At 42.3% G+C, this 26,507-nt stretch overlaps 1 protein-coding gene across 5 annotated transcripts; it reads left to right on the forward strand.

Annotated features, from left to right (window-relative positions):
- The first annotated feature begins 1,685 nt into the window (after positions 1-1,685).
- med12 (mediator complex subunit 12) lies at positions 1,686-25,671 on the forward strand. 5 transcript variants are annotated; one of them, XM_085789337.1, is made up of 43 exons: positions 1,686-1,817; positions 2,626-2,730; positions 2,842-3,033; positions 4,713-4,872; positions 4,989-5,164; positions 6,211-6,321; positions 6,678-6,950; positions 7,085-7,231; positions 7,560-7,659; positions 7,779-7,915; positions 8,182-8,313; positions 9,000-9,126; positions 9,330-9,559; positions 9,678-9,737; positions 9,882-10,055; positions 11,136-11,280; positions 12,211-12,329; positions 13,741-13,884; positions 13,996-14,159; positions 15,171-15,302; positions 15,434-15,661; positions 15,763-15,907; positions 16,107-16,227; positions 17,125-17,235; positions 17,346-17,459; positions 17,586-17,722; positions 18,455-18,634; positions 18,952-19,023; positions 19,125-19,288; positions 19,479-19,640; positions 19,876-20,077; positions 20,714-20,823; positions 20,959-21,094; positions 21,354-21,503; positions 21,746-22,111; positions 22,204-22,348; positions 22,435-22,652; positions 23,344-23,418; positions 23,667-23,896; positions 24,036-24,225; positions 24,496-24,720; positions 25,070-25,151; positions 25,241-25,671. In XM_085789337.1, exons 1-43 carry the CDS (start codon positions 1,716-1,718, stop codon positions 25,276-25,278), a joined length of 6,531 nt encoding a protein of 2,176 aa, XP_085645463.1. In that variant the 5' UTR covers positions 1,686-1,715; the 3' UTR covers positions 25,279-25,671. The 5 variants fall into 5 exon arrangements, with proteins under 5 accessions (XP_085645463.1, XP_085645465.1, XP_085645464.1 ...); XM_085789339.1 differs by having other exon boundaries at positions 22,435-22,643; XM_085789338.1 differs by having other exon boundaries at positions 22,207-22,348.
- Positions 25,672-26,507: the final 836 nt, after the last annotated feature.

Here is a 26,507-nt window from a genome sequence, read left to right on the forward strand (position 1 = left end):
CTGCAACAACAACATTATATAACCTTAAGATAATGTAATAGTTACCATAGTCTTATTTACTTGCAGCTACCTATGTCCCTTTAGTACCAGGGTGTGTGCATATACACAGACTGTTTGTGAGGAAAATATTTGACATTCTCAGACTGACTGCTTATTTGTCTGTCACTCAAATGTATGAAACTGTCAGACCTTCCCAGACAGGAATCTGAAGACTTGGTCAGTATGGCACCCTGCTCTGCCGATTTCTAATATTGAATGTATGTGAGAAGAAGTATTTTCTGTAATCACAGTGAATTGTGTTTTGTGTCACTATAATTAAGTATTTTTATTAGGAGGTGTAATATAAGATAATAGTATGGTGGACACAGCCACTCAACACATCCAGCTGGACTGGTCAGTGATTAATGGCACTGACTTTGAAGTGGAGGCTAGGGTTCAGATTCCAGTATGTTACTGTGAACATGAGCTTGTTTTCTTATAATGAATACATGTGGAAAGTATTTGCTGTGACATAGCCTACTGGATCATTTTACCTCTAATAGTTTAGGGAGTAAATATATGGGTGGAAATGTTAACAAATGACACCTGAAATATATCAGCTTTTAACATGCACACTGTTAACCTGTTAAGTAAATGGCTAGTAAATAACCACTGAGTAGTTAACACAGTTTGAGAGAGTTATATTTTCCCATGTGTAAGCCTGCAAATTCAGCCTCATTTGTTGTGTTCTGGCAACAAGTGAAACTAAATGTCATGTCATGTCATGTATGGGGGAACTTGGGGGTAGATTAAACGAGTATTTCTTTAATTTGGCCCGGGAAATGCCTTATTGACAATACCCCAAAATATATATTATTATATATAAAACATGTGTATAAATGTTGAATTAAGTTAATATAGCCTGCTTAGTCTTTCCACTAACTGTCAATGATTATTTCAGGGCTCCAGACTAACTTTTAGGCTGCCAGGAGCACAGTGGCCCCTAGGAGCACAAGCAGACAATTAAGGGTGCACACTGTAAAATAAATCGACTTGCAAAGCAAATATTCATTCACGATCCTCACGCACTCACTGTCACCTGTAATGACAGAGTCCAGATTCTTTCAGTCGCCCCTTCTACATTTCACCAGTGTTTTAAAAAATGGCAAATTTTGTTGGTTGCACATGTGCAAATAGATGACAAATTTACTTACACTGTCACAAATTTTAGGGGCAGTATGGAGGAACCGTGCTATTTTAATTTTTTAGTGATCATTATAAAGGATCCTTACACCCTCTCCACAAAGAACCAGCAGACTGATCAACAGCTTCCTTCCACAACTGTTCAACTGCACACCATGACACTTTAGCACCTGTAGCTGGTTATGTTTTTAAATATTTTATTCATCATCCTCCATCCTTGCTTGGCACTTTAACTGGCACTTTAACAACAAGTGTGTGTGTCTGTGTCTCTGTGTGTGTGTTTCCCTGGAAGAAATGCTCTCATATTGTTTGCACTAGGCTACTGTACAGCACAATGACAATAAACTTGATTTGACTTGATTTGATAGTGTCAAAGGGAAAAGGTCCCTTTCAAGTGGAGGTGTTGATGTGTTGTCCAGGACTTTTATTTTGAAGGTCGTAAGCGGAAGTGTGATTGGTTGTTGTAGCTCGGCTCAGGCTGCTGAGGAGGAGGAGGAGGAGGTGGAGGAAAGCCCTGGCTGTGATGCCGCTGGATGATGGCTGCTTTCGGGATCCTAAGTTACGAACACCGGCCATTAAAGCGGCCCCGGCTCGGCCCTCCGGACGTCTATCCTCAGGATCCAAAACAAAAAGAGGTCTGTTTTTTGAATACGACGCCCAAACTTTAAAAAAAAGAAACCCGGAATGATTATTTAGGGCAGAGAAACGTAGAAGCTGTGTGAAGCTAACGCTTAGCTTAGCCTGTTTTAGCAGCGAAGCCCTCTAGACGACTGGGGCCTAGCAACAACAATGAACAGCTCCCAGTTGTCAGTTTGTTAGCTACTAGGTCGAGAGCTTATTAGGAAAAGAACCGGTTCGTTAGACGCCAACATCGGCTACTGGGTTATTAAGCAGCTTTAAACAAATAAATAAATGAATAATCTACGAGTGTTTTAGCTTTGTGATGGAAAACGATATGCGTTGGCTTTTTTTTTTTGTGATTGTGCGTGACTGGTTAATTGTTTGTTAGCTTCATGTTTATGGCACAGCGAGTTAACATTAGCGAAAACACTGCATAGCTATAAGCTTTGTGATCAGTGCGAGTGCAGTTGACGTTAAAAATGAGCTGTGGTAATAAAAAAAAAATTGGAGTTTGGCCTAGCAGGGCAGTGCTGTGCTGTTGGCAGCTGATCTATTATTAACTTAAGATAATATGTTGATGTAGATAGAAAAGGGGACTGCTTTTCCTCTGGGGTTTTCTGTCATCGTGTGTGCTAATGTTAAAAATAGACTTAATTGAATTTCAATATGGTATAATACATTTTCCTGGTGTCAGCAAGCCCAATTAAATGCACACCCTGGTTTTATGTATGCACTACCAACCAGTCTGCGATCAGAAATAATACAAATGTTAATTTTATTTTTAAAAATATTAATAAAGTCTGAAATGTATGTCTGTTGCAGGATGAGTTGACTGCACTAAATGTGAAGCAAGGATTCAATAACCAACCAGCTGTGTCTGGTGATGAACATGGCAGTGCCAAAAATGTCAACTTCAACCCTTTAAAGGTAATGACTCTTTGCACTTCAGAGGCCCCGCATGCTTCATGTTGTGTTTTTGTTGGAAGTGCTCGTGACAACGTTTCTTTACCCCAAACCCCACCCCTCAATGCTTTACAGATCAGCTCAAACTTCAGCAGCATTATCGCAGAGAAGCTGCGTTACAACACGTTTCCAGACACAGGGAAGCGTAAGCCACAGGTCAACCAGAAGGATAATTTCTGGCTTGTCACAGCAAGGTCACAGAGCTCCATCAATAACTGGTTCACGGACTTAGCAGGGACTAAACCCCTCACACAACTGGCTAAAAAGGTAAGACCCTGGTGTACGTCACTGAAAGCCTTCTTACTTAAATGGCCTTTGTGTCATGTTGTTTCTTTAACTGGTCGTGTAATTTGCAGTAGAAATATGCTTTGTTTGAAATGTTTTCTCCACACGAGCCTCGCCCCTCTGCACTGTGCTCGCCTTAGCTGGATAGTCGGTGTAATTTGTGCAATTTGTGCGATTGCTACTATTTACATCCTGCAAAAATTGGTCTGGATTTTTATAGACCATCAACAAAATCTGACATTTGCCATCCATGCTCTCAAGTAAGAAAATGGACCTGACCCGCTAAGTGCGAATAAGCTTGGGTTAGTCATAGGTTTTAAAGATAAATGCTATCATCAGCTTTTAACATGCACACTGTTAACCTGTTAGGTAAACAGCTAAATGTTAACGTTGAGCTAACACAGTTTGAGAGCCTTACATTGTATATTCCACAGTGTAAACCTGCAAATTCAGCCTCATTTGTCATGTTCTGGCAATAAGTGAAACTAAAATGTCAGTATAGGGGAGCTTGGTGTAAGTTTAAGAGATTATTTCTTTAACTTGGCTCGAAAAACGCCTTGGTAAGCGCTTGAGAAGCTTGAAAACATTGCTTTGGAAGAGAAATGACTGGACTGTCCTGATGTCACGGTGACGACCCTGGGTGGATCCATGTGTACATCACTGGGCCAGAGATATTTATGGGTCAGTTCAGTCAAAGCCAATAATACAAGAAGAGAACAAATTAACATCAAAAAGCTGCATTGGACATGATGATGATGATGATGACGACAACAGTCTCCAAAACCGTGCACCACTGCATCCATCCGTCCATCGTCTATAGCGCTTATGTGGCATGGTCACAGGGTGGGGGGACTGGGGCCGATGTGCACAACTCTCCTGGATGAATTGGTTCAACCTTGGAGTTGGAAAACAAAAACAAATTCAGTAAAGGTAGGTAATGTGTTTTTCTTCCCTTTTATGTCCTTATTAAAGCAGCCAACCTGATGCTGCTGTTTAAATCAACTTTATGTTCGGCTTGTTTGAGTGTATTGACTCAAGCATGCAGGAAGGTTTTATTTGTTTGTGGTGTTTTTGGTTTTTTTTTTCTAAGTTAAATCTATATTTATAGATCGTATTGGGAGATGTTTTTGCTCTCACAAAGCAAATACAAATCAGGTTAAATTAAAGATGAACCTTGTACTCAAAAGCTTTCAGAAGCTTTTATTATTTACAATTCAACTGTAACTTTTTTTTTCTATTTCCTTTTATTCCTGCTGCTGCATTTCTGAATACACGTTTCATAATTTTCCCGCTATGATAAACAATGCTTCTCTAACTGTGTTTTTTGACAGAGCACTTTGGCTGACGTGCAGCAGATCCAGGTTTCTTCCCAGTTGCTTCATCCGCCCCATAAACAAAGCCGTATCAGGAAAACTTTGGACTTCATGCACGCGATTCCTCTGGTTAATTTATTTATGAAGACAACAATAAAGATCCTAAATCAAGTTTTTCAAGCTGTTCAGGAAGAGAGTAACCAAACTATTGTCCCAAGAAAGTCAATAAATTACTTTGACCTTTTTTTCACTGGCAGTGTTTTTCTTCATCTTATCACTTGTATGGGTTTGATCCTGGTGTGTGCATTGTTTCACACAACGTCGCTGATGAACTGTCCCTTCTCACAGGTTCCCATCTTTAGCAAAAAGGAGGAGGTTTTTGGATACTTGGCCAAGTACTCGGTCCCTGTTATGCGTTCAGCATGGATGATCAAAATGACCTGTGCGTATCATGCAGCCATCACAGAAACTAAAGTCAAGAAGAGGCATGTGATTGACCCTTGTATAGGTAAGCAAGTGGAAGCAGGTAGTTGGTTGTTTCAGGCTCATTGTGTGTAATTTTGTTGGTTTCAGTTAGATTTTTCCATGACATTGATACGTATTGTGTGCGTTTTGTGTTTGTAGAATGGACCCAGATCATTACCAAGTACCTGTGGGAGCAGCTTCAGAAGGTGGCTGAGTTTTACAGACAGTTTCCCAGTCAGGGTTGTAGCTCCCCCCTACCAGCCACCCCCGCCGACGTGGACACGGCCATGAAGCAGTGGGAGTACAACGAGAAACTGGCCATGTTCATGTTTCAGGTCAGTCCACCGCTGAACACTGTTAGGGGGTTAACATGTTACAATGATCACATTTATATTGCCAGTGATTCGGTAGGAATAATTCACTATAACGGATGTGTTGTAGTTACATTATTTAGTGCTGCGCTGAAAATTGTGCCCCGGGCGTTTCTCAGGTTACACATAATATTTCAATATAATTATCAGAAAAACAGATTGGTCCACTGTGGCCACATCGCTCTCAAGGAAAATGCTTTGTCCTCTAGCCCTGCTTTGTTCTGCTTTACTTTTATCTGGAATCACACATAGCACAAAGAGCAGATGACACCACTGTAGGTTTTATTAAATAATCTGGTCTCAGCCTGGTAAATAAACAAGCAAACATACGATTTAATTAGATTTACACCAAGAGTCACAGGGAAAATGAGACTCACTGGTGAAAATGCAGCCAGACCTTGTCTATTGGACTAATTGGACAAACATAGTAATATGATACATTTTCTCTGTAACAAAATAATCACCGTACATTTGGAGACAGTAGATGTCGGAAAACAATCGGAATGGACTACCTTTTTAATCCTTGTCTCCTTGAAGTGGACATGGGCGTCACTGCATGAACCCATGAATTAGTTTGAGGTCTGTACATTAAATCTCATGCCCACTGACTTGATCCTGAGGTGCTCCTGTTACATCCTGCAAAAATGTGTGTTATTATGGATTGAAGTTGCAAACACAAACACTATGAGGATTGTGTACATGTAAAACAGTAGACATTAGTTAATAAATATACATCAAAAACAAACACATAAATGATATGTATGAAATAACAACCAATAAAAAAGTAAAAAGAATACAACTGATCAGTAAAATTAAATACAAGTATGTGTAAAATGCAGTGGCATTACAGAATAATTAGACCGAGAGAGAAGAGACAGAAGTTAAAACCTATAAATACATAGATAAAATGGTTATTATGATTTCTGTTTGGTTTTAAAAGAGCCTGAATAGACCATCAACAAAATTTGACATTTTTCAGTCGGTAAAAAAATGTTTGTTTGTGTGTTCAGGATGGTATGTTGGATAGACATGAGTTCCTGACGTGGGTGTTGGAGTGCTTTGAGAAGGTCCGGCCTGGTGAAGATGAGCTGCTCAGACTCCTGCTGCCCCTTCTTCTGCAGGTATTTACTGTCTTCTATCCATTCGCTGTCATCTCCACATCAGTCTCACACCGCTGATGCACCGCTGGATTACATTTGGGAAATATGCCGTCCTAGTTTACTTTCACACAGCTTTACACAGCCACACACACACACTTGCTCCTGCGCGTTACAACAGGCCCCTGCAGCTGTCAACGGTTTATCACCAACCTGCTGTGCGTCTTTGCCCACTGCACTTTGGCCGTGTTGACCTTTGCCGACAGTCCCCTCTGGGGCCCACGGCCTCTTATTTTTGCTTCTATTTCCAAAGCTGACTGATGTTAATGGTCACCGAGTGCAAGCGGGTGATGCTGTGAATCTCTCCTCTTGTCCTGCAGTACTCGGGGGAATTTGTACAGTCCGCTTACTTGTCACGGAGACTGGCTTACTTCTGCACACGCCGGCTCAACCTGTTGCTTAGCGACGGGAGCCTAGGCCCCGGCACAGGAGGACATCCAGCGCACGGTATGTTGACGCAGCAAGGTAACGCCCTGCCGCCCACCCCGACCTCGCAGCCAGCGGGAGGGAACCAGCCTCAGACGCCCTTTACGGATTTCTACATCTGCCCACAGCACAGGCCTCTGGTGTTTGGTCTCAGCTGCATGTTACAGGTATTACACTTTAGTTTTGACTCATACATAATTAATATTTGGGGCACTCTTTGCTGTGCTGTAATAAATAACTGAAAAAACCCATTACTTACTAGTTCTCCCTTGTTGTTTGTGTGTGGTTCTTGTCGCATCAGAGCATAGTGTTGTGTTGCCCCAGTGCTCTGGTGTGGCACTACTCCCTAACAGACAGCAGAAACAAGACCGGCTCCCCTCTGGACCTCCTGCCGATCGCCCCATCCAGTTTACCGATGCCAGGAGGAAACACTGCCTTTACACAGCAGGTACCTCCATCCGCCTCTAAAGTAGTGTTGATCCTTTTTTACGTCTGTTTATTTCAAGTGTGTGTCTGCGCACACAGCACAAAATCCTCTCATTTGATGTTTTATTTGCAAGTTAAGTTTCTTTTTTAATGTTAACCTCCCAGAAAATAAGCAGTGTAATTACATCACTAAAGCTCGTAAGAGAGACCAGTCTCCTGATAAACACAGCTGGGGATGTTTTGGCAGTAGTTTATGTAACCGCTCTCGGTTTGGTTTTCCCATGGTTTTCTGGGTATTTTTATTTGCCAGATGACGGGATAATGTTCTCTGAACTGCTCTTTGACCGCAGGTTCGTGCAAAGTTGAGAGAGATCGAGGAGCAAATTAAGGAGCGCGGCCAGGCGGTGGAGTTCAGGTGGTCGTTTGATAAGTGCCAGGAGACCACAGCAGGTGAGAGGACGTTTCCCCCTCGTCTCTGCAGACACCTCCTAACAGCCCCTACAGACAGATTTGTAGAAAAGCGAGGAAGGTGAGAGTCTGATTTGATGAGTTCTACAATGTGTTAACAGGGTTCACCATTGGACGAGTTCTTCACACTCTGGAGGTTCTGGACAACCACAGCTTTGAAAAGTCTGACTTTAACAACTCACTGGATTCACTGTACAACAGGATATTTGGCTCAGGCCAGAGTAAAGATGGCCATGAAGTAAGGACTGATTCTTATTTATATGCACAGTAGTATGAAAAAACTCAACCATTTAAATGAGATCCTACAAGTCAAATTCTGCAAGTTAAAAAGATGAAAAATGCAACGCTAGCATTCAGTTTGAGCCGATAGTTTTTAATCTCTTGGAACTGAAAAGTGGATTGAAAAGATATGATTCTGATGTTGGCAGCTGGGCTGTGCTGACACGTGGCACCGAGTGATTATGTTATTCGCGGTACTGTCTCATAACGCGTGTTTCTGTCCAGATGTCACCGGATGATGATGCGGTGGTGACCTTGCTCTGCGAGTGGGCAGTGTGCTGCAAGCGCTCTGGCAGACACAGGGCCATGGTGGTGGCCAAGCTGCTGGAAAAGAGACAGGCTGAGATAGAAGCAGAGGTAAGAGACACACAGCACATCTGCTGACTGCTCGTAAACATTTTTATCTCTCGCTTGTTTCACACACGGCTCCAAACCGATTTCCCCGCCCTTTTAGTTTAGTAGTAATCAGCAACATTGCATCTCTTCTGGTTCCCAGTCCTGACTTGTCTTGTGACCCTTTTAAATCACGGCACTATCTTCTTGTGACTCTACATCACAAGTTAGGGGCTTACTGTGTGTATTAATTAGAAGCAGTTCAAACAGAGAATGAGTTTTCCTGCTCAGATTTTCATTTAGAGGATTTTTTTTTTAGCGGCTGGAAGAGATGAAAGTTTTCACTGTGGTACCAAAGAAAAAGTCAAGTTCTTTTTAATCATCTTTTGACTCCTCCGATTTATTTCGGGACCCCATGGGTGGATGAGAAACCACAGATCCCAGTCTCAGTAACCGTACTGTCATGTCTGAAAATATCCACCTTTGATATTCATCTGTGTAGCTCTTCACTTAATATTTCAACAGCCGATTTTCCTGCTCCCTCTTTTACCCTGCAGGCCCAAACATGGCAGCCAGCATTATAACATTTAAAATGGCCTCTGTAGACTAAACTGTCAACCAAAATGGACGTCTTAAATGAGGGAAACTTTTAAAATAAATGCGCTCATAGTTTGCCGTGTGTTGTCTGTCTGCTGTGTGTTTGTTTGCAGAGGTGCGGTGAGTCGGAGGTGGTTGATGAGAAGGGCTCTGTGTCATCGGGCTCCCTCTCAGCTGCCACACTACCGGTCTTTCAGGATGTTCTGCTGCAGTTCCTTGACACTCAGGCCCCCACACTGAGTGAGTCCTCCTTCTTTTTCATTCATTTCCTGTGCCTGTAACTCTCCAATGTGTCAAACCTGATCTCAAATCTCATACTGAAGGAACTTTATATCCTTTTGTCTTTGCCTCTTATTTCATTTCCCAGTGCGTATTTATTATAAATGATTTGGCGAGGGGAAACCTGCTCTTAAATTATTCAAATCCTCTCTTCCCCTCCGCAGCGGAGCCGGGGAACGAAAGCGAACGAGTGGAGTTCTCCAACCTGGTCCTGCTCTTCTGCGAGCTCATCCGTCACGACGTCTTTTCCCACAACATTTACATGTGCACGCTCATCTCCCGCGGCGACCTGGCTTCTGACTCCCACCTGCCGCGCCCGCGGTCCCCCAGCGACGAGCCCTCCGATGAATCAGAACGCAAGGAGCAGGACGCGGGCAGCAGTGTCAAGATGGAGGCATGTTGGAAGGCATCTGTTGTTGGTGTTGTGGAGTGTGATGAGTCACTTGTACAGCAATGCACAGTAGCAGTGCAGATTAAAAAGGGGTAACATGGCATTATGGTCTGCTCCACAGGATACCGGTCTGTCAGAGTCGATGGAAATCGATCACAATTCCAGCGCTAATTTTGACGAGGTAAACACAATATTTAATAATTTTTTTAAGTTTCTTGCCATAAAGTTGCATAATTAACAACCTATGATGACTTAAATAACAAATGTCTTTCACACATTGTGGCACCGCTCGAGTCATTTCAGCCTTTTTCTTTTTGCTTGGCAGATGTTCTCTCCTCCGATGCACTGTGAGTCTAAAGGCAGCCCATCTCCAGAGAAGCCAGCTCCAGAGCAGGACAGCAAGGCCGGCTGCAAGGACAAGGGCATGGACCCGGCCTTTCCTCAGTTATACGAGCAACCTCGCCACATTCAGTATGCCACTCACTTCCCTATTCCTCAGGTGAGAGCGCTCAACGTTTGGCATTTAAACTGAAACCCCAGCAAAGTGAACTTTTGAGTTTTACGGAAGAGCAAATATTTCCTAAGAATACATCGGATTCTGTTGAGTGGAAGTTTAGTAATGCTTCTGATATATTGTATATAATGCTTAAAGAGGAACTATGCCAGTCTGGTTGCTTTTCCGCTGTTTTGCTAACCTTCCTCTCGGCCATGGGCATTTGTTTACAACAAAGCCGGCAAGAAATCAATCAATAGAGCGGTACATAACGTTACAATGTTACGACATGTATATTTGTGTAGTTTAAGCCGTCATAAACAAGAGATTACTGGGTTACTGGGGCGTTTGTGTCGTGGTGACGCAGAGACGAGAGCTGGGACACCGGGGCGGCGGCCCTGATCTTACAAAGTTGTTTTTCAGCCAAGAGATGTAATAAGTGACACACACGTGGAAGGTAGAGAGCCTCAATTCTCCCTTGTAACAAGTTAAACCATTTATTAAACCATCGCAATTAGTCCAAAGCTGTTTAATTAAGGTAAAAATGTAGCAGAGTTAAGCTACAAATCCTGCATAGTTCCTCTTTAAGGGGCAAGTATGATTCATCAGATGATTGTTGGATAACTGTGAAGCTTCAGAAACCCTCCTCCCCATCACCTGTTTTATACTAATCTGAAAATGAATCTCTATTCAGATGTGTAGCGGGGAATATTGAGAAAAATAATCATTTTTTAAGATGCCTTTATTTTTTATTTCCAGGCTTTAGTTAGTCTGTTCAGTACAGGAAATATACTTAAGAGCTGATAGGTGACACTAACATGGCATCCTGGCAGTTTCCTTTGCCAAGTAGTGATACATTTGTTACTGGTGGTTGAAAATGTTTTTCAGTCAGATCATAATTGAATGTTAAAATGTGATGTTAAAAGCCACATTTCCTAAACCTTATAATGCCTGTGGGGCACAAATATATGCAGTAAAATATTATTTCTTGCTCTTGGGTTCATATTATTCCTTGGCGTGCTGCTCAGGTGATCAGGTGCATCCATCTCATGAGGATCTTTGTTCCTGCCTGTCTCTGTCTTTTAGGAGGAAAGCGCCAGCCACGAGTGCAACCAGCGGTTAGTGGTCCTGTACGGTGTGGGCAAACTGAGAGATGAGGCGCGACACACCATCAAGAAAATTACCAAAGACATCTTGAAGGTGCTCAACCGCAAAAGCACAGCAGAAACTGGTGAGTCCATTTTTATCAGCTTTTGACTGATGCTTTATGTCTCACATTTTCCCATTTTTTGATATTGTACATTACCTTCGCTGTAGGCACGCAGTTTGTCTGAAAGCCGACTGCCTTTTAAGATTACAAGTCGTCAATTTAATTTTACCTACTTTTCATCTTGAGGGATGAAAATGGAGTCAGTAAAAAAATGGTTTGAAGTTTTGATAAGTAATTTATTGGGCGGATTTGTTCCTGTGTTGCTCTGCAGAATAATCCATGTATTTCAAATTAAGTATAATGTTTTTTTTCCTTGTAGAAACCAGAAGCTTTATCATGCTGAGATGTTTGCGAAACATTTCTCACACATCGATTGCTTGTTTTCTTACTGCAGCCAATCCAGCTGTTATCCTCTTAATAACTCTTCTCTTTGAATACTTATCATCTGTATTCCCTTCCTCCTGCCCTTCCTAAGAGAACAAGCTTTTTTTCTTTCTTTCTTTATCGACCCGGGGGGATGGCATTACTCAATCTTCTTTCCACCCAATTTCTATGCTAATAGCTCTCATCTGTTCACAGCCACTTTATCTCAGATACATGTGACCTTATTAAGGTGATTTAAGGTTTTCAGTGTTATAATTGCACAGATTGGAGTGTTTTGTGTCAACTTAGCACATTTCTTTCAGCTCATGATGACCTTCAATGCGCCACTATGTTTCTTTTAAATGAAAAGAACCATTTTCTTTTACTTTAACTGCCTTTTGTAGAAGTGTCTTTAGCAGTGAAGCTTCAGTTTGAAGGAGGCTAGAAATAAGATAACAGGCCACTGGTTGAACTTGATTTCACGGCTGGTCTGTTCCTCCATGGAAAGAATACAGCTTACCAGTTATGAGTTACATTCTCTCTTATTTTTTATTTTTTCACCTCTCTCTTTCTCTCCCACATTCGCAGGAGGGGAGGAAGGACAAAAGAGGAAGAGGAGCAAGCCGGAGGCCTTTCCCACCGCAGAGGATATTTTCTCTAAATTCCAGCACCTCTCCCACTTTGACCAGCACCAGGTCACCTCGCAGGTAGGAACCAAACGCCCTCGCTAATCAGTGGGTTCATTAATGCAGATAGCAGCTTAAAACAAGAGGCCTCCCAAGGTGACTTATTTGGATGTAAATGCAATTTGAGAGTAATTTGATTTCTCTTGTGAGATGTTTGAATACAATTTGAATGGATAATGCGGTTGGGGGGTCTGTAACTCAAAAACCCAGCAGAACATAATGTATTTAAATGTGAGATTGTACAGGTCGTAACAGAGAAAGCAGGTGATCTCAAATGCAACAAATTCAATAATATCCCATAGATGATCGAATACAAAACATTTTGCATTCGAAAATGAGGCACAATTTAATTTGCATTTTCAATTGCTTTTAATTATAGTGTATTGAATAGCAATCAAGCAAGCAAAGCATAATTTAAATAGCTCATGTCACTCAAGGTGGAAGCACACAAAGCATGAGCTGATACAGAAGTTGCAAACACAAACACTATGAAGATTATGTACATGTAAAACAGTAGACATTAATTAATAAATATACATCAAAAACAAACACATAAATGATATGTACGAAATAAAAACCAATAAAAAGTAAAAAAACAACAAAAAAAAAACAACTGATCAGTAAAATTAAATAAAAGTATGTGTAAAATGCAGTGGCATTACATACTAATGAGAGCAATAAAATAACAAGAGACAGAAGTTAAAACCAATAAAATGAATAGATAAAATGGTAGCTGTGATTTCTGTTTGCTTTTAAAAGAGCCTGAATATGATTATAAAGCAACAGAAACAGCGTTTTCAGAGGCCAAAAGCTGTTTTTTATTTTAAGGGATTTGCCCTGTTCTGTCAGTGAATAGTCAGTTCCACATTATGGTTGTGTTAGTGTGCGTCTTTGTGTAAAATAGTTTGACATTTTGCTTGTTTGGCTTCTGGCAAAGAGTTAGACGAGAAGATCGATGCCACTTATTTCTGTGTCTGTTAAAGGAAACAGCCAGGCTAGTGGTGTTTCTCTGCTTCTTCTAGTATTTATGCAGAGCTTAACTAATGGTTGTGGCTTCATAGTAAATGGACAGCTGTGAGAGTGGTATTGATCTTTTCTAATACAATTTATTAGAAAAAGATTAATTACCCATTTTATTGGCAACCAAACTTGCTGAAGTGTTTAGGATAAACTCTAATTAGATTTGTTCATGGTTTTCCCTTCAGACAAGAAAATTTGAGTTAGTGAAGAAATATTTTGGCATATTTTGAATGTTTGTACTAATTTTAGATAAAGACGGTCTCTGATGGGGCTCTGCTGAACAACAATGTTTTGTGCTTTTACAGCTCAGAGTCAGAGCCAAGACTGAGAGTGTGTGTGTGTGTGTTTTCCCTCCTCTTTGTTTGTTTGTTTGTTTCTTGCATGTTAATAATGTCTGATATTTTCTGTGCAGGTGTCCAGAAACGTGCTGGAACAGATCACCAGCTTTGCCTTAGGGATGTCGTATCACCTGCCTCTCGTCCAGCACATTCAGTTCATCTTCGACCTCATGGAGTACTCCCTGAATATCAGTGGCCTCATAGACTTTGCCATTCAGGTACATGCAGTTTCACTGTCACGTCACTTTATGTTATTTTTAACATGGATAAATCCAGATCAATCTATTTTTATCATCACTTTAATAATCCACTGCCTGTGTGTTTTCCAGCTTCTGAATGAGCTGAGTCTGGTGGAAGCCGAGCTGCTGCTGAAGTCATCCAGCCTGGTGGGCAGCTACACCACCAGCCTGTGTCTGTGCATCGTGGCTGTGCTGAGGAGATACCACTCCTGCCTCATTCTCAATCCTGAGCAGACAGCGCAGGTTTTCGATGGGTATGTGACTTAATGAGCCGTGGTGTTTGCTAACAGAATGCCAACATATCAAATTCAAGACTAGAGTCAATTATTAATGGAGGCCCAAAGCTGGGTCTGAACAGTTTTGTAGACATGATCACAAAACGTAATGTTCAAAGGGATGTTGGCAGGTTCAAGACATCAGTTAAACTTATAATTAAAGTAGTAAACACGGTGTTTGAAGCTGCATGGTGAAGAATCTTTCCACTGTTTTTAATGAGGATTTTAATTGTCTCAGGACTGCTGACTGGACACTTGGTCCCAGAGTGACTGTCCTCAGTTGTTTGTGTTGCTGCTATTTGAGTTATTCCAGCTGATTGTGCTGGTGCAGATCTGTGAAGTTCTTATTTTAATCAGCTAAATGCCTTAAGTGCCTTAAGAGATAGATAGTCAAGCTAAAGCTTACTTATATAATGCCTCTATTTGAAAACAACGATTGTACAAAGAGGAATGTCAAAGGAACGGCTTAATATTTTGGAAAATATGCTCATTCGCTCTCTTATCGAGACTAAGACAAGAATGTTGGTACCACTTCTATGTGTTTCCTGTAAAGAGGAAGCTGCAGCCGGCAGCCAGCTAACGTAGCGACAAGTTATCGGAGGCCGGCTCTGCCCAGAGATAACACCAGTGTCCTAATTGCATCTCTAAAGCTCACTCTGTTTGTAGAGTATGTGCCAGACTGTTTCTCCAGGATGTCATCAGTCCAGGCTGAGGAACAGTCCAGCACATAAACACTAGTAAAAGTGCAAATTGCTGTTGAACATTTCAGTTTTTGTAGTGATGTACACATAAATAAGTTAATTTAGTGAGCGTTAGAGGATGTGGACAAAGCCAGGCTGTTGACTCCTGTTTTCAGTTTTAATGGTCAGTCAAGTATCTGGCTGTTATTTGATGAGAAATCGAAGAAGTCAAACAAAACTGTCAGACTTTTTCTTTGAGTTTACAGCTGAAGCAGCAGCAGGTGACTCATGTGTGCACATGTGTTCACAGGTTGCGCATCGTGGTGAAATCGGGCGTGAATCCGGCAGACTGTTCCTCTGCTGAGCGCTGCATCTTGGCCTACTTGTACGACCTCTACACCTCCTGCAGTCACCTCAAGAACAAGTTTGGTGAGATCTTCAGGTGAGAAGAAGCCTCCTCAGCTGTTTGCATCTGATCTTTTGGAACGAATCCCTCAAGGACAGATGTTAAATCCTCACATTTCTGTGCAGTTGTTTGTCCGTGTTTGACTCTTTTTTTGTTTTCTCTCCCAGTGAGTTCTGCTCCAAAGTGAAGAACTCCATCTACTGCAACATCGACCCGTCAGACTCCAACATGCTTTGGGATCCTGTGTTCATGATGGAGGCCATCGCCAACCCCTCGGCCCACAACTTCAACCACTCGATGGTTGGAAAGATCCTCAACGACAGCCCGGCCAACCGCTACAGCTTCGTCTGTAACGTGCTCATGGATGTGTGCGTGGACCACCGAGACCCTGAGAGGTGTGTTACTCCTGTTGCAGTCATTTTGTCTTTGTCTGAGACTGCTACAGCTTTTCAGCTCCTTGTTGGACCGTTGTTGATCTTGTGTAATTTGTTTTCAGGGTGAACGACATCGGGATCCTGTGTGCAGAGCTGACGGCGTATTGTCGCTCTCTGAGTGCCGAGTGGCTCGGCATCCTCAAGGCTCTCTGCTGCTCCTCCAACAATGGCAACTGCGGCTTCAACGATTTACTGTGTAACGTAGATGTGAGTCGTGGTTTCAGAATTGATTTTCTGGCACTCCTCTTTTGGATTTTATCCTTGCCATCCCCTGCTTTGTGCTTACTATTATGCAGTTGCCTACATTTCAGCGTCACGTCTTATATTGAGTTGTTGTCTAAATTGAAGCATCTTTTCACACCGTACAGCTAAAATTTTAAAGTTGATCTCTGCTTGTGTCCTTCAGGTGAGCGATTTGTCCTTCCACGACTCTTTGGCAACCTTTGTAGCCATTCTCATAGCTAGACAGTGCCTACTCCTAGAAGACCTGGTTCGTTGTGTGGCCATTCCTTCCCTCCTCAATGCCGGTAAGGATTGCCAATTAAATCAGTGCAAAATGAAAAGAAGTTATCCAATCAGTTTAGTTTGCATTCATCCACTTATCCATTCACTTGACTGTTTTTTTAAAAACCATTTATCCACAACTTTGAGATTTTTCTTTTTTACTATTTCACCATTTTCTATCACAGCCACTTATTCATCACTCAAAGCTTTTCATTGTCTATAATAACCCATATACTGTATATATATTTTAATGAAATTGTGAGATATATATTGTCAAATTATTTGAGCAAAGCTTTTCCCAGAGAAACACTTCATGAAGTAGAAATTCTTTTAGTCGAGAATCACTGATGGAAATGAACCAGAAAGCATCTATGTATATGTAATCTCACAGCCATTAGGCTTTCTGTGAATGAGTGAGCAGCACATTGCAACTTGGCTCATAGGAAGGAATACCAATCTGTGTAATGCATTACTTCTGTCAGAGAAGAAAGTAAACGCAGCATATTTGATTTGGATGCATGAAACCTCGATGTGCTTTGTGCACTAGCACTAGAAGAGCCTCTCTCTCTCTCCCTGCTGTTAATCTTTCTTCCCCCAGCTTGGACACAAAGCCCCATTCAGCCATGCTGTTTGGTGTTTGGCTCATTTTATAACACAGCTACACATGCCAAATGCCAACAACTCTGGCTTGTGATAAATGCTTTTGTTCTCGCTCCCTCTTTCACAAACGACAGCTCTATGAAAATTCCTCTTCATCCTGACTGATGAGAGGTCTATCTAGGACAAGGTTTTAAATTTAGATGTGTGACTTTGATAGAGTAGATGGTGTATGCCTATGCAAAACAATGTGAGCCGGAGTTAATGTGATGGGAAGAAGCTCAACTCTGATCAAAGTTCTCGTGTCCGGTCTTCACGTCCAGCCTGCAGCGAGCAAGACTCAGAGCCAGGAGCCCGACTCACCTGCAGGATTCTGTTGCATCTTTTCAAGACGCCACAGCGCAACCCTGTCCCTCAAGATGGTGTCAAGTCAGGTAGTGAACACAACCAAAAACTTTTTTTATTATAGTCACAACACTTTTTTAAAAATATATTCCTATCTGACTGTGCTTCTTTATCGTATCCCGTTGATGCGTCTTGACAGATAAATCCTCAGTTGGAATCCGATCGTCTTGTGATCGCCACCTTCTCGCTGCCTCTCAGAACAGTATTGTTGTTGGAGCAGTGTTCGCCGTCCTAAAAGCCGTCTTCATGCTAGGTAAGGATATTTGTGAGACTCACATATCAATACATATACTTCATTACCTTTCATACGTGACAGACACTGGGTTTCCAGGTCAAACCTCTGCTCGTGATGCTGATTGATGTCACTGGTTGATTCTAGGTGATGCTGAGCTAAGAGGCTCAGGACTGTCGCACCCCGCCGGCCTCGACGACATATCCGAGGGGCGCAATGTCTCCATAGAAACGGCCAGCCTCGACGTGTATGCAAAATATGTTCTGAAGACGATCTGCCAGCAGGTGAGAATAGGAGTTGAAATGAGGCGAATGAGTGAGTTTTCGAATGGAGGATGTGAAAATGAAGGGACTCAGATAACTGATGAGGCACGAATGGCTTTTTACCTCGAAGATCAGTGCACACTCACACACACCGTCATGGTCAGTTTTAATATCTGCTGTTATATTTGTCCTGAAAGCTTCTGTGTGAGTGGCGACAGTGAAGTTTCTATTTTTGCTAATATAAGCTCTCCTGCTTTTCCGAGTCTACTTATAAATGCAGTAAGTCAAAGATATACGGTATATTATTTAAAAAAAAGTGTGAATGAGATCATTTTCTGCAACAGATGTTACTTATGCCACATGGATATGAAGGCCAGAGAGGGAGAGAGAGAGAGCTGGCAGCAGCTCCGAGGGCTGGATGTGCTCTGAGCCCTTCAGAGACTTCAGACACATTTTCTACCCTGCGAGGCTCTGACATGTGCAGTTCTATTCCTGAGTAAAGAGCCTTTGCACTGTTTTCATCGCCACCCACCCAGCTTTGGATAAGCTCGCTTTGCATGAGTCATAAGTTTATATGATTCTATATCTTAAGCTCTGGCTGAAGTCTTGCTCCCAAAATCAAGATGCTGTAAGTCAGGCATTAGGGTGTTAGGAAATGTAATTTACCGACCGTTTAAACATTTCTAATTCTGTTGCTTTCTCCTCTCCCTCTCTCCTTTTCCCCTGCGTCCCCCTCTGGCTCTGCTCCTGCAGGAATGGGTTGGAGAGCGCTGTCTGAAGTCTCTGTCGGAGGACAGCAGTGCCCTCCAGGACCCGGTGCTGGTAAACATTCAGGCTCAACGGCTGCTGCAGCTTATTTGTTACCCTCACCGCCAGCTGGATAGCGATGATGGCGACAACCCACAGAGACAGCGCATCAAACGCATCCTACAGGTAGAAAATACACATAGACCCTCATTGTGTTTTAATTTAATTGGCGTCTCTCTGTTTCAATCAAGGAAATGGCTTTTTTTTTTTTTTTTTTTGGTAAATTACCATTCTGTGGAAATACATATGTATGCATGTAGTAAAATGTATGAGGCGTGGGACAGGTTTTCCAAATGTGTGGGCTTTGACCATCCCTAAAAAAATAATAACATGGCTTCCTTGAATCTGAAAAGTGAGGCTTTGCTGCCCTCTCCTGGCTGAAACTGTCTTTTTGATGAGAATCAGTAAAAATGCATATGATAAACAATTGTTCTCTTTCATAGAACATGGACCAATGGACGATGAGGCAGTCATCCCTGGAGCTGCAGCTGATGATCAAACAGAGCTCAAACAATGTACGCTGCATGTCACTACTTTTTTTGGATTAAATATGATGATAAAATGTGTTTTCTTTATCAAAATAAGCTGAATATTCATTTTTTTTGTTTTTCAATAGGAGCTCTATTCTCTCTTGGAGAACATAGCCAAGGCCACCATAGAGGTGTTTCAGAAATCAGCTGAGATGAACTCCAGTAACCCCTCAGGGAACGGAGCAGCGGTTCAAGGTGGCTCCTCATCCAACAACAACAGCACCACAAGCAAGATGAAGCCGATTTTAAGGTGTGTTTTCATTTGTGGGAGATCACAGTTTTTCTTTGTGTTAATAATTTGGGAAGCACTTTATTCTTTGAATCTGAATTGTAGGTGATTCTGTTCAGGCTTAAATCCTTGCACCTGGTGTCACACACATTTTTGTCTGCGCACTGTGATGCTGAAGTGTTAACATTTTTGTTTGCTCTCTGATCCACAGCTCATCGGAGCGATCAGGTGTTTGGCTGGTGGCTCCATTGATAGCCAAGCTGCCCACCTCAGTTCAGGGCCATGTTCTGAAGGCGGCAGGAGAGGAGCTGGAGAAAGGACAGCACCTGGGATCCTCCTCACGTAAAGAGAGGGACAGGCAGAAACAGAAAAGGTAACAGACAAACTCATACTTCTTTGATTCTGGAACAAATTAGATTTTACTCACTCACTTTGGAAGTTATATTAGATTAAAAAAAAAACTTTTGCTTGCATATGGCAAACTGTTGAGCTGGAAGGTTGTTTTCATTTCCTGTCGCTTCCACAGGGTTTGGAAGCTTCAAAAACAAAATTAGTCGGCCATCTGAACACGATTGCTTCCTCACTTAATTCATTTTTCCCTCCCTCAGTATGTCTCTGCTGAGCCAGCAGCCGTTCCTCTCTCTGGTGCTGACCTGCTTAAAGGGACAGGATGAACAGAGGGAAGGCCTTCTCACCTCGCTCTACAGCCAAGTGCAGCAGATTGTCACCAACTGGAGGGAAGACCAGTACCAGGATGACTGCAAGGCAAAGCAGATGATGCATGAGGCTCTGAAACTGCGCCTGAACCTTGTAAGAATTCCTCGAACCAGGCTTATAGTGCAGAATCTTTGGCTTTATAAACCAAACCCTCTGTGTAGTTGCTTGTGAACCTTTGTATGTTGACTTTTTCTAGTCATGCCAGGTAGCCAGAACCAATCTTACAAAGCACTGAATCTAGTTTTTGTAATAGTGTCTGTTTTTCTTTTACCTGCCATACTAGTTAGAAATAGCTTTTGTGTCTATTTGTGAGCCACTGGGAGATAAACCTGTCAATTAAAAGTGTCTGTTCATGCTACAGTCGCTAGGAGGCCCAAAAAGCTCTGATATTATGGAGATGAATTCATCATATTTTAGTTTATTATAGTTCATTAATTTAATGAGAAAAATCTGTTAGACTTATTGTTAGTGTTGAAAAGTACAAAACAAAGTGTGGAACAAATTAACCTAATCAGTCATGAAAAGGGTGTAAAAATTCATCCTATGTGCTTTTAATTGGGTCATTAAAAGTCTTCGATTTGACTTGGTAAGCTTTGCAGAAAGTCCGTAAAATGAAAGTTAATCATCCAAACCATTTAATGAAAGTCATTCACTTCATTATTACTCTGCAGTGGGTTTATTAAACATGCCATTAGGAAATTAACAGCATGCTTTCCTCTCCTTCCAAAGGTGGGCGGTATGTTTGACACGGTGCAGCGCAGCACCCAGCAGACAACTGAGTGGGCCGTGCTGCTCCTCGACATCATCAGCAGCGGCACAGTAGACATGCAGTCCAACAAGTGAGTGCTTAGTTGCAGTCTGCTCATTATCGCTCCAACTGGACCTATTATTGCCAATAAAAACGCACATTGTTGCCAGTTACAATTATCAATCACTTGATCCTCCTGACTGTGTTGTTTGTTTGGCGCCGACAGCGAGCTCTTCACCACGGTGTTGGACATGTTGAGTGTGCTGATTAACGGCACGCTGGCTGCGGACATGTCCAGTATCTCTCAGGGCAGCATGGAGGAGAACAAGAGAGCCTATATGAACCTGGTTAAGAAGCTCAGGGTAAGAGTGACGCACCTTTCTCGCCCACAGGACAGTGATTCTGAAGATGTTCATAGAATAACTGTTTGAGGTTTTGTTGTTCTTCAGAAATCAAGACCCATATGCCTTTTGTAAAGAAAAGCTATGAATTTGTTGTACTTCATCTTTCTTGACTGGTTGATTCACTTCAGCCTGAAACAGTTTATAAATACGAGGGAAAGAGTTTGGTTTTCATTGTTTACGTTTTCCTCTCCACCCTGTACCTGTTTTATATCAACAGAAAGAGCTCGGGGATCGTCAGTCGGAAAGTTTGGAAAAAGTTCGTCAGCTACTGCCGCTGCCTAAACAAACCCGTGATGTCATCACCTGTGAACCTCAGGGCTCGCTCATAGACACAAAGGGTAACAAGATCGCTGGCTTTGAGAAGGAGGTGAGCGGCTGCATTGCATATTTGTTTCCTGCTGTTTAAAAGTGAAGTTAGATTGTGATTTTTTTTTCCAAGTAAAAACAGATTATTGTCCATTTAATGATCATTTGTGGCATTATAGTTTTGTGCAAAATTGACCTTTCAAAATTCAGTTGTTTCTAGTAACAAACCTCAAATCATGTAGCGTAATATGTGCGTGCTTATCATGAGCAAGACGATAATTGATGTGTCTTGCGTTGCGTCAGGGCCTTCAAGTGTCGACCAAACAGAAGATTTCTCCCTGGGATGTCTTTGAGGGTCTCAAACACTCGGCCCCTCTCTCCTGGGGTTGGTTTGGTACAGTGCGCGTGGACCGCAAGGTCACCAAATTTGAGGAGCAGCAGCGTTTCCTGCTCTACCACACCCACCTGAAGCCCAAACCTCGTAGCTATTACCTGGAGCCGCTCCCTCTGCCCCCTGAGGAGGAGGAGCCCCTGACCCCCGTCTCCCAGGAGCCAGAGAAGAAGGTGATGGAGCAGGTGAAGCCAGAGAAGGCGATGCCTGCTGTGCCCACTGACTCAAGCAAGAAGAAATCCAACAAGAAGAAGAAAACCCCACCAGCGAAGACTGAGGTCAGTTGCGTCTACCATGAATGATTTTAGTAGAAAATGTTTTTTAAGACAGTCATTTGAAAACTAATAATGTATGTTGTACTTTTTATCAGCAGGACTTTGTGAACCGTCCACAAGGTGGTGTAAGCTATGGCACTAATATGCCACCTGAACTCATGCAGAACCACCCATATGGCAGGATGCCATACAGCCAGCCAACCATGAGCATGTACACACAGAACCAGCCCCTACCTCCAGGTCAGTTCACACCGCTTGGATTGAGGAAAACAACAACTTGAACGCCATCTCGACTTGTTGTTTTACATTATTTATGTTTTTCACAGGAGGTCCTGGTTTAGAGCCTCCATACAGACCTGCCCGCAATCCACAGAACCCTCACAAAATGATGCCCACTCGGCCCCCCTACCAAGGCATGATGCCCGGCATGCAGGCAAACATGCCAACCATGATGCAGCTGGACAAGCAATACCCAATGGGTTATAAGCCCCAGCCTGCCATGCCACAGAGCCAGATACTGCGCCAGCAGCTCCAGGTCAGACTGGTGAGTGAGTCTGCACTGACAGCTCAAGTGACACCTTCTAGTCAAGTAGAGCTGAACAAATTGAGTCGCTGGTGAGATGAAGCAGAATTAGATGAGTTAATTTCCTGTGTGATTGCTAAAGACCCATTTGGACGGTATTAATGTTATGGGAGGAAGTGGGGGATAAAATGTTCCCTGTTGTCAGTGGTAATTAAACTCATTGCTTCAGACCAGATTTTTATTCCTTATGTGATGGAAAGTCTTTGAGTTTGGGAGACTGCCTGGTGTATGCGAAGCGTCTTTAAACAACTTCTTCAAAATCTGCGTATCACACCAGGAGAAGATGTTTGTCAGAAAGAAAATCTGAGATCCACTGTAAAATACAAGAATGTTGCTCCAGACAGCATTTAAAATAGATGAGGACCAGTGAGTTTGATGAGAAAAAAAGGAATTACAGCTGTAATTATTACTGGGAGGTTGAAATACTGTACATGCTCCAGACTGGATTCAAATCACATACAGGAAATATTAAAATTACACCATCTCCCCTAGAGAAATAAGTCCTGTCTAAGTGAATCTTTAGTTGAGACTGATGGTTATAAGTGAAACATGTTCAGTAGTTAAACCACCACTGAGAATCATCTTCAACCACCAACATCCACTGAGGATGTTGAAACTTTGCTGTTTGCTGACTTGTTATTTTTCTGTTCAGAATCAGAGCATTATGGGGCAGCAGATGAGACAGATAACACCCAACCAACCATACACTCCAATGCAGACAACTCAGGTAAATGTTTCTGCTGTTTTCTTTTCGCCATCTAAGAATTGCATGCAAGTCACCTGACACCTTGATTTATTCACATTAATGCTGTAAAAAACTATTTAAACTGAATTCAAGTCACTGTTGTTGCATTTTCAGATCATTTTCTAAACATTTGCCCTCAACAGAATATTACCATTTCATTTGTGTGTTTGTCATTGTCCTGTTTGGTTTAACCATTTGAATAATTGTCTACGTTGTGTCTGTGTGTACAGAACATATCTCAGGGCTATACCACATATGGATCACACATGGGGATGCAGCAGCATCCGTCACAAGGTGGCGGTATAGTTCCTTCCTCCTATGGGAACCAGAACTTCCAGGGAACACATCCTGGAGCCAACCCGGGTGTGGTGGATCCTCTTAGGCAAATGCCGCAGAGGCCCAGCGGTTATGTTCACCAGCAGGCTCCAGGCTACGGACACAATATGCAGAACACACAGAGGTCAGTAAAGTGGAATAAGGATGGGGACAGTTTACGGCATTCTCCTCATTTGCGTTGCATTGTTTTACTCCCTGACTTTACTTCATCTATATATCGCTACCTCCCTTCATGTGTCTTCTCTCTGTCCTGTAAACCTCAGGTTTGCCCACCAGCCCCTTCAGCAGAATCCCATCATGCACGGTCTCAGTCACATGGCAAGCCAGGGTGTCCATATGGGCTTGAGGCCCAATCAGATGCTGCCAGACCAACAGCAGCAGCAGCAACAGCAGCAGCAGCAGCAGCAACAGCAGCAACAGCAGCAGTACATCAGACAACAAGCACTAGCACGAGTATGTCATTGATTTCATCATCATTACTTTGGCTTATTTAGGGTATTCATTTTAAAAACTAAAAGCTGCTGTTTTTTATTTCCATACATAAACAATAAAAGCCTAATCATGGTTATGCTTGAGTCTAGTCTGCAGGACGCGCTGAGAAAATAGAGCTGCACTACAATGTTTACAATTCTGATAAATCTGCAGTGTTGCAAGGAACCAGGCCAGTCACCAGTCTTCATCACGAATATTAATTGTCGTCCTTTTCCTGATTGTCCGCTACAGCAGCAGGCGGCCCAGCAAGCTCAGCAGCAGCAGCAGCAGCAACAACAGCAGCAGCAACAACAGCAGCAACAACAGCAGCAGCAGCAGGTCCAGCCACAGCAGGTTCCTCCACAACAGCAAGTTCCACAACAGCAGCAGCAGCAGCAGGTGTCAGCGGTGGCTCCACCGGGCCAGGCACAGAACCAGGGCCTGGGTATGCAGCCGCTGCCCCCCCAGCAACCAATGGTAGGTAGAAGCTTCATCACAGGGACTGTATTGCAAGTCCAGTTCTGTACAGGATGCACAGTATTTTTTAAGAAAACCACTCAGTTCTTAATATGTGTGGTATGGTCCACGATTAACGCCGTAGAACATAATTTAGATTTCAAAAATAATAATGAAACTCCAGGCTAGTTTCAGTGTCATAGCATACAGGGAATGTACGTACATCTCTAAAAACGTCAAAAAAATTCTTAAAACTTGATGTTTTATGAATGCATTCAGCCAAATTGTTAAGTTAAAACAAAACAACAGTGTGGTCTAGTGAGAAAAAAAAGTTTTTTTCTCCTAACCCCTTGTGACTCCTATGTTTTAGTTCCCACGACAGGGAATGCAGCAGACTCAACAGCAGCAGCAGACTGCAGCTCTGGTCAGGCAGCTGCAACAGCAACTTTCAAGTAAGTCAGACGTCTTCAAACATCACATCCCTTTCCCATTCATACATGAACCTGCAGTGTTATAACAATATGTTCCCTCTCTTTTTCAGATACACAACCAGGACAAGGCACCAGTTCATATTATTGATAGTGCTTGTTCATAGTAGTGTGCAGAGAGAATAGGCCCTGATAATGTGGGGAGGCCCAGCTCTGTATAGTGGCACATGAATTGTGTCCAGTCCTGTGTAGGCTGTTAGGAGGGAAGGCTGTTCGAGGCACAAAGGACAACCAAACAGAAGAACCAAACCCCATGTCGACCACTGAGGCTACGATCAGAAAATATCCTGACTTCAGTTTGTAATTATGGATTATCAAAGGAGGGATCATGCTCTGGAGCTAACAGATAATGGTTAATAATGGAGAAGTCTATGTAAAAAAGTACCAGAAATTATAAGAATAATGCAATTTTTTTATTTTATTTCAATTTGTACAATTTTTTCAGTTTCGTGTATTTCTCATTAAAAAATCATGTCAGTTTTTATGTCTTGTACTTGTGTTGGCTGCCTGTGTACCATTTAAAACCAATCAAATAGATAATAAGTGGTGGGGATCGAAGGATTTGTTCAATCAAATATGGATGTGAAGCAGAGGATAAAAACCTAACATGATGCACAGAGGTAAATAACAGCGTTTAACACACTGGTGTTACACTGGTGTCTTATATTTTCCTCCACTATTTACAGGGTGAACTGAGGTTAAAGGGATTTTTCCTAACTTATTACTGCAGCAGTTCAGCAAGCTTTACTACACTAGTCCGTTTTCACAGCTGATGTTTCCTCACAGCAGGAACCGCACTGGTGTTACTAATAACATTAACGGTGCAGACTTGCTCAACCTGAAAAATTGATCCATTCAATCATCTATGCTTGTAGTTTACTGTGTTGTGATTATAAGTAAATGGACAACTTTTCCAAATTTAGCAGAGATGTACAGTGCTACTATCAAGAAGAAACGTCTGTGACATAGCAGTGGAAGAATTTCAGAAGTTAACTGAAGGACCCTTCACATCATTCACACCATCACAACCTGTGTAGCTTGTAGAGGTAAGTTTTGTTTTATATCAACAAATCTATCTGTTGTAAATAACCAGGTACACAAATGTTTAAAATCAAGAAGCAAAAACCACTTCCAATCATTTCAAATTAAAAGGTTTCAAAAGCTACAGTTAGACATGCCCACACAGGTGTTTTCACTTTATAAGTATACTTCTGCTCAGGTGCCAGACACCCAGAGACTTGTTTAGACTTATTTTTTCCCATATAAGTTCAATCTTAATGAGCCAATGTTACCAAGGTAACCAGTGCCACCCAATAACAG

This window comes from Trachurus japonicus, chromosome 10 (genome assembly GCF_045865225.1).
Source record: "Trachurus japonicus isolate A0001 chromosome 10, Traja_1.0".
Classification (NCBI taxonomy): domain Eukaryota; kingdom Metazoa; phylum Chordata; class Actinopteri; order Carangiformes; family Carangidae; genus Trachurus; species Trachurus japonicus.

Excerpts from the sequence above, each read along its gene's own strand:
- med12 (XM_085789337.1), top strand. The coding sequence starts at position 1,716 with ATGATGGCTGCTTTCGGGATCCTAAGTTACGAACACCGGCCATTAAAG. Across the intron at positions 14,160-15,170 it reads ACAGCGCAGGTTTTCGATGG|GTTGCGCATCGTGGTGAAAT; the intron begins GTATGTGACTTA and ends ATGTGTTCACAG. Across the intron at positions 19,641-19,875 it reads GACAGGCAGAAACAGAAAAG|TATGTCTCTGCTGAGCCAGC; the intron begins GTAACAGACAAA and ends TCCCTCCCTCAG.